This window comes from Petaurus breviceps, unplaced genomic scaffold (genome assembly GCF_028583685.1).
Source record: "Petaurus breviceps papuanus isolate PSGF00001 unplaced genomic scaffold, PetGlider_PUasm1.0 118, whole genome shotgun sequence".
NCBI lineage: Eukaryota > Metazoa > Chordata > Mammalia > Diprotodontia > Petauridae > Petaurus > Petaurus breviceps.
Genome location: NW_027185616.1, coordinates 5,520,118 through 5,533,481, shown reverse-complemented (window position 1 = coordinate 5,533,481; position 13,364 = coordinate 5,520,118). Strand labels below are relative to the sequence as shown.

Sequence of the window (13,364 nt, the reverse complement as noted above, 5' to 3'; positions counted from 1 at the left end):
CCCTGTTGTTTCAGATGATGGTAACTAAGGGTAAATTAATAAAGTAAAGGAATAATTCACTTGTTATTCCCACCTCTGGTTTGTCATAAGCTCATCATCACTACAGAACCATCAGAAAAACAAGTATGCTTTTATAGGGACTTTTGAAAGAAAAAAATTATCTATATGCTAGAACTTCACTGAATCCTTATACTTAGCTGCAATTAAGTAGGCCATGATAATTGTAAATGTCACATCTAAAAACATCTAAGAAATGTCCTTAGCAATAAAGATTAATCAGCCCCATGAGGTAAGAAAATCTCATCAATTTTAAGAACACTGAAAATTCAGGCATACTATTTTCATTGTCTGCTAACACATTTGGCACAAAATATTTAGCTCAAAATAGCATTTGGGACATTAGAGAATTAGGACTAACTGGCAATCTAAGAATCTGTTTACCTAAATTCTTGGTTAACATCCTACTTACATATTCCTAACACCTACAAATGTCAACACACTTTAGCTGTAATAGAAAAAATAGACAACAGCCTAAATTCAACTCTGAGCATGAAAAAAAGTCCAAACAAGTCATAATCATTTTTAGCAGAGAAATGTTTTTAAAAAGCTTTACCATGCAGAGCTATGGCTTCACGGAAGGGTTGCAAATCAGTCTCTACAGATGAGCTAGTTTCTGTTGAAGTAGCTCGGTTAGGGGATACTACAGTTAGTCTTGGGGGAGCTCTAGGGTTTCGTGGAGGAGGAACTTTTCCACAGAGGAAGCTGATCAAGTCTTCTCTACGAATAGTTCTTCTGCGTTTTTTAACCCATGCTAACACATCCTTATTGCGACGCTGGTAGCCAATTTGAATTCCTAGATCAAAACTTCGTTGATGGGCATCCACGCTTTCTGTTAAAAAAAAATATATATATATTTATCAGTTATGATGTTTTTTATAAGGTTCCAATCCAAAGTAGAAATTTTACAAATGGCTCAGATCTAAGAAACTGAATCAGGTTCCAATATAAAGCATGAATATTCTTTAAATTTTTTAGAAGTTATTGTTAAATTGACTTGGGACTATTTTAAATGACATTTTACCTAATCCCAATTTTTAGAGCTTCATGCTAAATACAATTATATCCAAATCTCACCCCTTTTTTAAAGACTGGTTAACTTACAACTCAATCAGATTTTATCCTTTACCAAACTGACATTTTCTGAATGACTAAAATATTGCATCATACATATCTCCTTAAGCAATAGAATATAAAACACAAAGAAATTTTTATGGAAAAATTTTAAATTAAGCCTTATTTTGAGTAGATTAATTCTATTTCTTCAGTGATAATATCTTACGAAATTTGTTTTTCCCCCTTAATTTTTAAACCAGGTACAACCATAATACTTCTTTCTGTTTTTAAAAACTTAATTCCCACCCAACCTCCCAATTCAATGAAATTGTTGAAAATGATTCAGAAAGTAAAGGTTTGCCCATTTCAAACAATACGTAGTTTTTTAAAATGCTTTTGAAAATCAGATCATAAATACATGTTAATTTACAATGCAATTTCAGATACATTCCCACAGAGAAATTTAACAGATCTAATAAAAAAGCACACTCAACACAGCATGCCTTGTTAAGGTACATTTTTTAAAAAAGAAAAAATATGTATCTTTTTCAATGATTATAAAACATTCAACTTCAGGTTGAATGAATACTTTACATCTTTCTTAGATCCTAGGTACTCACTCTGCAGTTATGGCAGTTATGTCAGAAGCCCTAGTCTCTAGTAAGTCACTTCTAAAGCCTATAGAGACTCAATAATCCAGAACCTTGTCCTAAAATTTGCCACACTATCTCCTCACTTTTCACAGCTGTCCACTTTTGTACTTTACTCTGGTTCAATAAAATAATCCTTGTTAATCTAAGAGTCCTTTGGTACAGTTTCTCTAACAGTAAATATTAGAAAATCTTAAAAGAAACCATAGTTTGTTTCCAAGTTTTAGTGCTAAATTAATGATGTATTTTTAATCATTTGGAAATAAAGCATATCCTTTATTCCTGGTCTTTTGGTAAAGGAAAGCTTTCCTTAATTTATCATATTCTTCCACTGCAGTTTCAAATCCTAAATACCTTTTTAACCTAGGCACATCTTTGGAAGGAAGAAATGACTGACTTCGCTGTAGCCACAAATAATAGAAAATTATTCTATTAAGCAGATTCCAAACTGAATAAAAATGGAAATTTGGCAGCATGTAGAAAATGAAACCAGGACATATACCACTTAATAACAAACAAAATTCTTCCCATCATAATGAGTGAGATTCTTATTAGATACACTGAGCAAAACACAAAACTATTCCATACACTATGGGGTGGATTAGTTTTGTTACAGGTAGGGTTCACATTTTGGGGGGTAGAGGGGAAGCAGAGAGAGGATGTATGTGTGTGTGTGTGTGTGTGTGTGTGTGTGTGTGTGTGTGTATGGAAATAAATGATATATAAACACAAAGGGCATCAATCTAAGAAACAAAAATGTAAAAAGGAGAACAAGAAAAACGAACATGACTACCATACAAAAAATTCTCTAAGTTCACAGCTTGATCAGGAGAGATAAATAGTACATATATATTTTTTAATGCAAATTGTTCAATCTGTATTATTTTAATCCTTATTTTGTTTTTATTCATTGAATTTACTTGTAACAAAATTTTACTGAGAAAAAAGCAGGATTTTTTTTGTCTGTACACTTTAGAAGAGAGCTCATCAAAACAAGTTCCTCCCCAAAAATAATTTAAACAGGTTAATTACACCTAAAGATACATCATAAAATCAATATAATGCTCTATTATGCTTCCACTAAGAATACAAGAGAAAACAGACTTAAATTATAGCAATTAGCAAGAAGAGTCATATAGTATACACTTTCCCATTTTCAGCCCTATGATTAGAGAAAGAGGTAGTAGCCATAAAAAAACTAGTGAAATCATGATACAAACCTAAGGTGCCTCACTGTACCCCACCATCTTTCTTGTTTAAAAGGGAAAGCCACTGACCCAGAGCAATCAAGATGCTTAAGCCTACACTGAAAAAAAAATCTTTTAAATTAAGTTCATAACTAGAGTAGTCTACCTTCACTCTTTACTCTCTCTCACCAAGCATTCCTCAATGGGTAAGGACAGAAGATAATTTAAGAGGGATAGTTTAAAAGGAACTGAATGGAGACAAGACTCTGGTCAGATTACAACATTCCAGGAATAAAAGTCAGGAGAGAGAAACACAAATTTTAAAAACAAAGATACAAAACAATATGCGACAGGCCTGGGCAGTCCAAAGTATAAGATGAAGGCAAGGAAATATATACCTACAAACCACAGACAGCAAAAACAAAAAGCAAAATTTCATAAAAACCAAAACTGAGAAGGGCCAAGAAAGTGGTTAAAAAGATACAACAATGCTAATTATTAGCAAAGGAATTTTATTTTGATTGTGAGATATAAAAAGTAAAATTTTCAAAGAACAAACATCATAGTCAAATTGTTAAGATTTAAGGCATGATTTAAAAAATGTTTCACTGGTTATAGTTATGTATTAATTTTGAACCCTTGCTAGGACTCTCTTATATTATTTAGGACAATCACTTTGGCTCAGAAATTTGTTTTAAGCCCTTGCTACCCTCACCTGTCAAATGAAACTAGGCAAAGAACCATTAGAAAACACTTGACTAAATGTTTTGTAAACATTAAAATTTCAGAAATAACAGTATACAAAAACATACAAAGTTAGCTATGTCTAAGACATTTTCTAGGATAACTAAACCACTAAGCTATGTACCATTAAATCAATGCACCACAGTGTAAGGATAGTCTATTTTCAAAGATTCTCCAATTTCAATCATTTCCCTAAACAGCAATAGTCTAATGCATGGGAGGGAAATAAAAACTTTGAAAATTCTAAACTTTAATGCTTTACCTGTTTAAAAATAATCTATTCTTTCTTATCCTATCCATTTAGATGGCATGGTAATGCTTATTTGATCTTTTAATGACCTAAAACAAATGCATGTCTCCTTAGTATGAGATTTCAACTACCTACATGAAGAACAGTAACTCACATTTATAATGTACAGTAAGATGTACCAAGCATTTCTCTCATAATAACCTTGTGAGATACATAGTTTAAGAAATATTACCATTATCTTGCAGAAAAGGAAACTAAGACTCTGAGTAGTTATATAACTGACTTTGGAGGATAACTCCATAAGTGTGAGAGACAGAATTTGAACCTAGTCTCTAAGTTCCAAGGTTCAATAATTTTTTTTTGGGCGGGGGGGGGGAAGTTTCCAGATGTTTTCATGGTTCAAAAAGAGACAATGAACTGTAAGATTAAAAGGATCAACTTCAATTGTTAAATCGTACTCCATCTTTGAATGCAATAAAATAATTGTAAATACTAATCGCTAAATCTATGACAATTCTATAGGCTCTCACCAATAATTAAATATATCCAGAGTTTCAGGGGGCATTAGTATCTACGGGGGTGCTGGAGCCAACTGGAAGAAGGCTACTATTGTTACATTTTCATATTGAGCATTTATTTACACCTCAGAATTGAACAAATGGTACAAAACAAGGATTGGCTCATTTTTTTATTGATTGTCTAGACTTACATCATTAAGAAAATGTTAGAAGCACATTTTCTCCCAGTCAATTACCAGACATTTACCAGGATGCCACTTCAGGTATCCAAAGCTACTTTCCTGAAGCTGAAGACCAACTGTCATAAGGATGAAAGTTTGGCACCAGCCCAAAACCACCATTTATCTTCATATAATCAGACCTTTCTTATTAAAAGTAAATGGAGTCATAAAACAGTCATTTCTGATCAGCTAAAGCTCACATTTTAATACAACAATGTTTGTTCCATTGAAATTTGGGAAGATACTATTTAAATTAATCACTGCAAAAATTAAGTATTAAAATCTTTTAATTATCAATATAGTTGTCCACAAAGAAAAACTTTTGCCGATTCACTCCAATCAGAAATTTAAGATTTTACAAGTGTTTCCTATCTACCCTGCTCAAGTATGAAATAGCCATACAGAAATAAATACTAAGTAAAACTGTCTTTACTAAATTCCTTCAAGGTACCAATCACCTAATTCTACAGAATAAGATGAATGCTTTAAAATCCTACCTAGTATGTTAAATTATATTATAATTAGATATATATTTCTAAATCCCAAAATAATTAATAGTGCACAGAAGGCAGAGGAAATCAGGAAACTCTAGATTCAAACTCTGTCTCCTATACAGATAGCTGTGTGACCATAAAGAAGAAAAACTCAACCTTTCAGTGTCATTACCAAGAGCCAGAAAGGTACATCAGAAAAGGGAAGTTCCTGCACAGACTAAATTAAAACTCCAAACCACTAGCAACCCCAAAATAAATCTATATTCTTCATACATTCAAATTTGTATTCATGAATTTATGTATTATGTATATATTACATCAGACATACACATTACATATACACGAGTATGTGTTGTAGATACAGCTATAGATACAGATACTGTGTATATGATTTTCCTTATACAAGAATACAGTACATCTGCCACCTCCCTTGAAGTTCTAGAAATACTCAAAGAGTTAATTAGCACTTTTAGAGTATACTAAGGATCCTAAAAGTTCTAACATTCTGTTACTCTCAAAAATCCCCAACAACATGGCAAATGGTAGCACTTTAAAGTAATTTAAATGACAAGAATTAAATTAAAAGAATTAAATTAAATCAGAAATTCTGATTACTATAAAAGAAATTGAAAGCGAACTGCTAAATGCTCCAATGAAAAAATGAACTTAGAGCAAACATTTGAAAATGATTGAGGGCAGAAAATTGTTTCTCATTCATTTTGACAATAGCTTACATTTAATGTATGGTTTGATTACAAAGAGATTTTTGGAGCCACATAAACACAATGTCAGATATAATTCCCATTCTACATACAGGGAAAGATGAAAATCAGAGGACAAATCACTTTTACATGACTTAACAGTCAACAGCAGAGCCTAGGTACTAGAACCCAGTTTTGATTCCTTTCACTAAATGCCTCAATAATAACTCATGCCTCAAATAGCACTTAGCTCTTTCTTCATAGCAATAAATATGGCAGCAAAGACCCAGAGTTATTATAAGTGTCACAGCCTGCACTCATTATCAGTTCTCTTGATTCCAAGTCTCCTACCTTGTTGCCTCTCAATAAAAACAAAGTGTTACTATGGGATTGGTAAATTAAACAAGCATATTAAATACCCTATACACTGTGCACAGAACTTAAGACTTTACATCAGACTGTTTTCTCATCAAGTACAAGAGATAAGGCCCAAGAATGAGGGAGAAAAAAAACTGCTACAAAATAATAATAATTAAAATATCCAATTAAAAAATGACTTCACAGAACTATTAATGGATGGATGAGGTTTTTTCCCTAATTTTATGCACAGTTTATCTATGGAAGACACAAATCTACTTAAGACTTCCATGTTACTAGGTTAAAAGCTGTTTTTTTAAAAAAGTTTTAAAGTTAACTAGCAATAGCACATGAATGGTAATCATTTATTAATCTAGCTCTAGAAAGCCATTTTAGACTTCACAAAGTTTCCCAGATCTAATGTCCATTATTATTATTAGGATCTAATAATGTCCAATGTATTCTTCCTCTAACCTTCAGAATCTTAATGTCCTTTAGTAGGCTTTTCCATATAAAGGTCACAAAAATGGGACAGTAACTCAAAAAATACATGACCCAGAGAAAAAAAAAACAGTACTCAAGAATGGTTCCTGACCATTAACGTTAAAATGATTCTATAATCGCTGTATAAACAGAAGGCTTAGAGCTTTGAAAAAAAGGGAAAGTTTGAAAAAGATGAAGAGAATATAGCATCCAGGACAGAAAAGAAATAAGTAGTTTATTTGAGGGTGAAATAGGGATGTCAAACACGGAACTAATTCTTATAAATGGAGCATAAAAACACTAATACTCTTTACCTAAAACCCTAGTCAAAGAGAAAATCTCTTGAACAAACCTTAACCAAGACACAAGCACTAACTTGACTAATTACTAACTACACTGTTACACTAACACTATTTACAAACAGTTTGAGGTAGAATAAATGCTAGTAAGTCAGTAGCGGTACAATGGAAAGAGAAGTTTAATTAAGTAGAAAGGGAAAGGAACTGAGTTTGAATCTAAACTCTACTAAATATGTAGTCCTGGGCACTCAGGATCACAAACATAGAGGCTAAAAGGGACCTCAGTGACCCTATTCCAACTCTTATGTATTAAGGAAACTGAGGCCCAAGATAGTAAATATTTCAGAGGCTGGATGTGAACCCAAGTCTCCTGATTCTGAAGCTAAGTGTCCTTCCCACCATACCATGCTGTCTCTAGATATCTCTAAATTCTAGGATGCCATAAGCCTAGAGGCACATCTAACACTATCACTAGGAGGTAATTCTCTCAAAGTATCAAGCTGCAGGCAGAATTCACTAAAATATCAGAAATAGTTTTAGATAGAGAAAACTAGGAAAGATAGTCCCCCAAAAAATAAACAACAGAATCAAGAGAAAAGAACATTAGATAGAAGTTTATCTGGAACAGGAGTTAGTAATTTAAGTCATTTATCTTTGCCACACAACCCCCTTCCCAAAACCACTTTCAAACCCAGGGTCAGCTCTCTAATAAACTAGCCCCAAAGCCAAAGTATGGCCAAGGACTGAAAGAGCACTCCAAACCTTGTTTTATCTACTTTTGGTTTTCCCCAAAATTTTATGAAGGGGGTTGAGGAGTCCCTAACAGAGCCATTATGTAATTATTTATGACTAAATAAACTCTCCAGCAATTAGGATGGGGATTGACCAAAGTAGTAATGGATGGAAGAACCCCTGCCTGAGAGAAAAATCAGTTCATCATCTGAGCTGATAAAGTAGGCTGTTAAAGTAGGAAGGATTTAAGACAGAAAAAGGCAATATATATTCCTGATGCCACCAATACCTGAAAGACAAAGACATGTCACCAAAGAAGATTAGGGGAAAACAAGGAACTATTACCAAAGATTCAGACACTTATCTAACAAAACAAAACAAAAAAACTATCCTGCTTAGGACAAAACCAAACTATACTCATTTCTAAGTTCCTCCTAGGTACTTAAAATACCAACAATGTCCCAAATCTTATCTTCAAAAACAAACAAAAACTTGGTAATTTATTTTCTAAATGTTATGAAACGAGAACTTAAATATCAATAGCTATTCACAATGAATTTAGCTAGAAGCCAGAAGCCAGCAGAAAAGATTTTCCTCTACCTTTAAAAGGGGATATCGGTAAATGCAGAAGTTCCTGAAGCAGGAGCTCCAAACCCTTTGCATACACAATCATTGTCATCAAATCAGCTGGTTTAACTTGCAACCAATAGCCTTGCCAGGTTCCTTAAAGGAACCCTCAGGTTTACTTCCATCTTGACTGTTCTCGAATTCATTTTAGTAAATTTTACATTTAGTAAATAGCCAGTAAGAGTCCCCAAAGTATCTAAAATGTACCATTTTTACTTTATTGAACATAATGATATACAGTTTAACAGTTCCTAACATTAAAACAGTGGTTTTTCAAAATGTTTTCTGGGGGTCCTGAGAGTCCCCAAAACTCTTTCAGGAAGTCCTCAAAGTCAAAACTATTTTCTTAATACTAGGATGTTTTCATCTCTAACATGGTATTTAGATAGATAAAATTCACATACACAAAAGCTTTAAGAGTAAAATAAAGGAATTCTGAGACTAGAAAGTTTGAAAACCACCATGTTAAAAGATTGCATGTTACTTCTTTTATTTGGTATCTATACCTCGATACAGGGCAGCTAGGTAGCACAATGAATATAAAGTACCGAGTCTGACTCATCTTCATGAATACAAATCTGGTCTCAGACACTTACTAGCTGTGTGTCACTGGGCAAGTCACTTAACCCTGTTTGCCTCAGTTTCCTTATTTGTAAAATAAACTGGAGAAAGAAAAGGCAAACCACTCCAGCATCTTTGCCAAGAAAACCCCAAATGAGTTTATAAAGAAGTCAACACAACTGAAAAACGACTGAACCACATACTTCAATATAGAGAATAATTCGTTTACACGATTGTCTATTTAATAATAATACAGCACAGTACAGTGGGAAAAGCATCAGGTTAGAATCAAAAGGCCCAGGTTTAAATCCTAACTGTGCTTTGTGACCTGAGGCAAAATCACTTGGTTTCTGTAGGGTTGGTTAATCATTGATTAAGTGACCTCTAAGGTTCTTTCCAGCTCTTAATCCACTGATCCTACATAGTAAACCAGAAATTAACATCCTACCACCCAAGTTTTCTACTACTTTATTTAAATAATGACCATAGGGATAAAGAATGCTGCATCTGAAGTCAGATGCCTTGAATGGAAAACATCTTCTTCCACTTAGCACTAGTAAGACAATGACGATAAGCTAAGTCACAACCTCTAGGCGCTTAGAAGTGTAAAATGAAAAGGTTGCACTAGCCCTTCCACAAGGATGAAGGATGATCACTTTCATCGCTAAGTCTATAGTCTATGATCCTATGATCTTTTCTATTTCAAGATAAAAGATTTTAAAGGGGGGGGAGGGGCAGGACCACTGCTCTTAAAAGTTGAAAAAGATTTTTGTCAAAAAACTTCTTACACTGTAGCTGTTTTTTAAAAAAAGGATTACAACTGATGGTCACTACAGGCAAGTTTCATAAATATCATCTACACTGACATGTTTACATTGATAAAGGCAAAAGTTAACCGTATTCACAAGCAGAATCCTTATCAAAGGAAAATCTCATTCAAACTCCACTACTTCAGAATTTATAGTAATAAAAAGTTCTGAAAATGTGATGCTTTGATCCAAAAAATAACTTCTTTCTTTGCCAATTTTCTACCTTTTTACATGTGGGGAAACCAACCTAAATAAAATATTTTTTTCTATAAGAACATTCAAGAAATTTAGGGATTATTTCCATTTGCCTCAATTTCTGCATCCAGTAATCAGTATTTATGTTCTAGAATTATAGCTGCATTAATATTAAGTGCCATTTTCCACAAACTTTTCATTTTTCTTTTTAGTACCAATACCTCAATTTAGAAGATATGTTCGTATAACACAACTGCACTTCTGAAATATTTTATAATTCAGAACTCTAGTCTGTCTTTTTCCATATCAGTGACCTGTTTTCTCTACCAACTTCTTGAAAGATAAACTTGACTGCTTCATATGTATTCTTTCAAATTACCACACGGACAGCCAAATGGAAACTAAAGCTTGAGCATTGGTTAGGTTAAACATGGCACATAGAAATGGCAATTCATAAGGTTTGTCACTTGTCTCAACCACTAGAACACAAATAAACCTTGCTCCCTAAAAAACATTTATATATGAAACTACATAAGCAATTCAAAAAGACAGTAACACATTTTTACCTAAGAATATTACTGTTACCTACACATTCATCTATCACCCATGTAATCTTAAACTTTGGAAACAAGAAATCAATATGGAAAATATACTTGTAACTTCTATCCTTTTGTTTTTAAAGCAACCTACCTAGACAATGCAAATAAACTCCATTGAAGCGGTAAGATATTTAGTCTTTTAAATCACCAAGCAGTGGACTTCTGAAACCTTCTTTGGAATACACAAATATCTAATCACTTGGCTTGCAAACCTTTTCCACCAAAGCACATCTTATTTTCAAAATCAGTGTGGTATAAAATGCAATACTTAATTACTAATGAAGCTCAGCAATAGTAATAAACGACCCAGGAACAGACTTTGATGTCAAAGAAAAGTTCATTGTGCAAAATCACCAATATCAAAATAAATTTATAATGAGTGGTTTAAGTACAGACCGATTACCAAAACTCTTGCTGTCAGGTAGTAAGTAGACCAAAGAAGTAAATTTCAACTTAAGAGACAATGTTAGCATCTGCTTTTAACTATCCACATACTCATACTTGAGATGTTAAAAGGCAATGAACTACCAAATGGTGATACCCAAACTTGCATATAACTAAGGAAGCAATCATCTTATGTTTCCAGATTTAACAGCTACAAGAGTTGTTCCCATTATGACCATTGGGTCAAAAAACTACAGACTGTTTTCCTTCCTGTGCTCCTCATCTAGAGTGAGATACCTTACGACATTTAATTAGAACTCCACACGATCACTTTGAGACGTAAGGCCTTCAGAGTTAGTCACGTAATCAATTACTCCTGAAGCTGTAAACAATCTCTCGCACAAGCAGGAGGCAGAGGCTTCCTGCCACCAACTTTGTGAATGCACCACACGGTTAGAGACTTCGATTTTACCCCGGGGGGAGGTACAAGTCGTCTTTACCTTTGTAGAGGTTGGTAACGGCAGTGGCTGCATTTTGGAAGGGAACCCAGAGGGAAAGTCCTTGCTGTTGACACACTCGATCTAAAGAGATATACAGACACGGAAAAATGGGATTTGGGAGTCAGTCACTCTGAACGGCCATATTAGGTTTCGCCATTTTGTTCACGGGTTTTAGGGCCTTGCAGACCGTGGGAAGGCCGGTCGTTGACCCCCTCGTCCTAACCCTCAGGCCGGCGCCACGGGCCGCAAGGCCGCAACTGAGTAAAGGCCCGAGCTCGACCCTGGGCAGAGGCTCCTCCCTCGGCCCCGGCTCCAGGATCCCCGGCACAATAGGGCCGGCCCTTCCTTCGCCATTTTGTTGATACCGTCGCCGCCTCCTCCCCTTTTCCTGGATTTGGCAGCGGCCTCGGTGGCGGCGTCTGACCCAGGCAAAGCGGGGGAGGACCCGAGCTTCCGGGCCGGCCAGGGATAACCCGGCGCCCACCGTCCCACCCCGCCCCCGGCCCACACCCACCCGGGCAGCCCAGCCTTTCACGCCGCACCAAAAAGAGCAAACAAGCCGGGGTGGGCGGCCCCTGGGGAGCCCAGGGAGGGACCCCCCCCCAAGGGCCCGGGGCGCCGGACCTCCCCAGCGGCCAGGGCCGCTCCCCGCCTCCCTCCCCCCACCATCCCAGGGCCGAGCTTCGCCATTTTGGGGAAAAGAGGGGGGGAGTTCTCAGCCAGGGAGAGCCGCCGGTCCCGTCTCCGGAAGGCAGGGCTTCCCCACCCCAGCCCCACCCGAAACGGGGCGGAGACCCTACCGACCGACCTCCCCCACCCACCCAGGCCGGGAGCTCCCCCTCCCCCACTCCCGGGGAGCCCGGGGTCTGAGGGAGGGGGGGAGCCGGGGGCGACTCCGCCCCACCGCCCTGGCCCCGGGGCCGGTCCCGGAGCTGAGGCGCCACCTTCCGCCATTTTGTGTCTGCTTTTTTTTGGAGGGGGGGGCGAGGAGGGAGGGCTTTAGGGTCCCGGGGGCGCCCCCTCCCCCGCGGCCCCTCACCTTTGTAGAGCTGGGCCACGGCGGTGGCCGAGTTCTGGAAGAGGTGCCACAGCTTCTGCTGCTTGTGCTCGGGCTGTGCGGCGGCCGCCTCCTCCTGCAGCTCCGGGGGCAGCTGCTCCTCCTGCTCGGCCTCGGCCAGGCACTGCCGCTCCCACTTGGTGAACCAATGCTCGGGCCCGTGCTCCTGGATCTCGGATTCGCCTTCCTCCTTCTTATCCTCCATCCTCCTCCTTCCTCTCCGCTTCTTCCTCCTCCTCGTCGTCCTCGTCTTCTGGCGAGCTGGCGGCGGGGCCCAGCGGCCGGCTGCTCTCTCTCCCCTCCACCCCGGGGCCTCCTTCACCTCCCCACCCCCCAGGCCCCGAGCTCACCACACACCCCACCCCCTCAGCCCCAGCCTGGCCCGTCGGAGGGCCGGGCCACTGTCCGCCAACCGCCGCCGCGCTCGGGCCGCCGCCGGGGAGAAGAGCACTACAACTGCCGCTGTCTCTCTCCCCACAGGGCCCGCCGGGCCCGCTCCTACCGCCCCCCCATGGCGCTGCGGCCGCCTCGGAGCCGCCGCCGCCGCTCTCCGCCGGCTCCCCCACGTCCCTCGCTCACAGTCCCTGCCTGCGCCACGGAGCCCACACTGAGAACTGAGGAACGCGGCGGCGGCGGCGACGGCCGCTTCGCTTCCCCTCGTCTCCTTCCTCCCCCCGCCCCGCGCCCCCCTCCCCCGCCCACATGCTGACAGGAGAAGGTGCCGCCCACCTCTCCCCCCTCCCCTTCTCTGGGTCCCACCCGCTCCGGGGCCCCCATTGGCTGGCCTCGCCTCATTCCGCGCCCCGGCCCACCCGATCTCTAGAGGTGATTGGTGCAGAAGAGTGTCCGTCGTGACGTAGAAGAGCCTGGGAGAGGGGAGGAG

General features: G+C 38.8%; 1 protein-coding gene across 2 annotated transcripts in view; it reads right to left on the bottom strand.

Moving 5' to 3' along the window:
* The window catches only part of HAPSTR1 (HUWE1 associated protein modifying stress responses), a 48,234-nt gene extending 35,404 nt beyond the window's left edge, over positions 1-12,830 (bottom strand). Inside the window, exons 1-3 of one of the 2 annotated variants that reach the window (XM_069085668.1) lie at positions 12,464-12,830; positions 11,425-11,505; positions 614-889 (exon numbers count right to left, since the gene is read on the bottom strand). In XM_069085668.1, the coding sequence (XP_068941769.1) occupies positions 614-889; positions 11,425-11,505; positions 12,464-12,686 (580 nt within the window). In that variant the 5' untranslated portion in view covers positions 12,687-12,830. The remainder of the gene's footprint in view (positions 1-613; positions 890-11,424; positions 11,506-12,463) is intronic. The other variant, XM_069085678.1, reaches the window with a different exon arrangement.
* Positions 12,831-13,364: the final 534 nt, after the last annotated feature.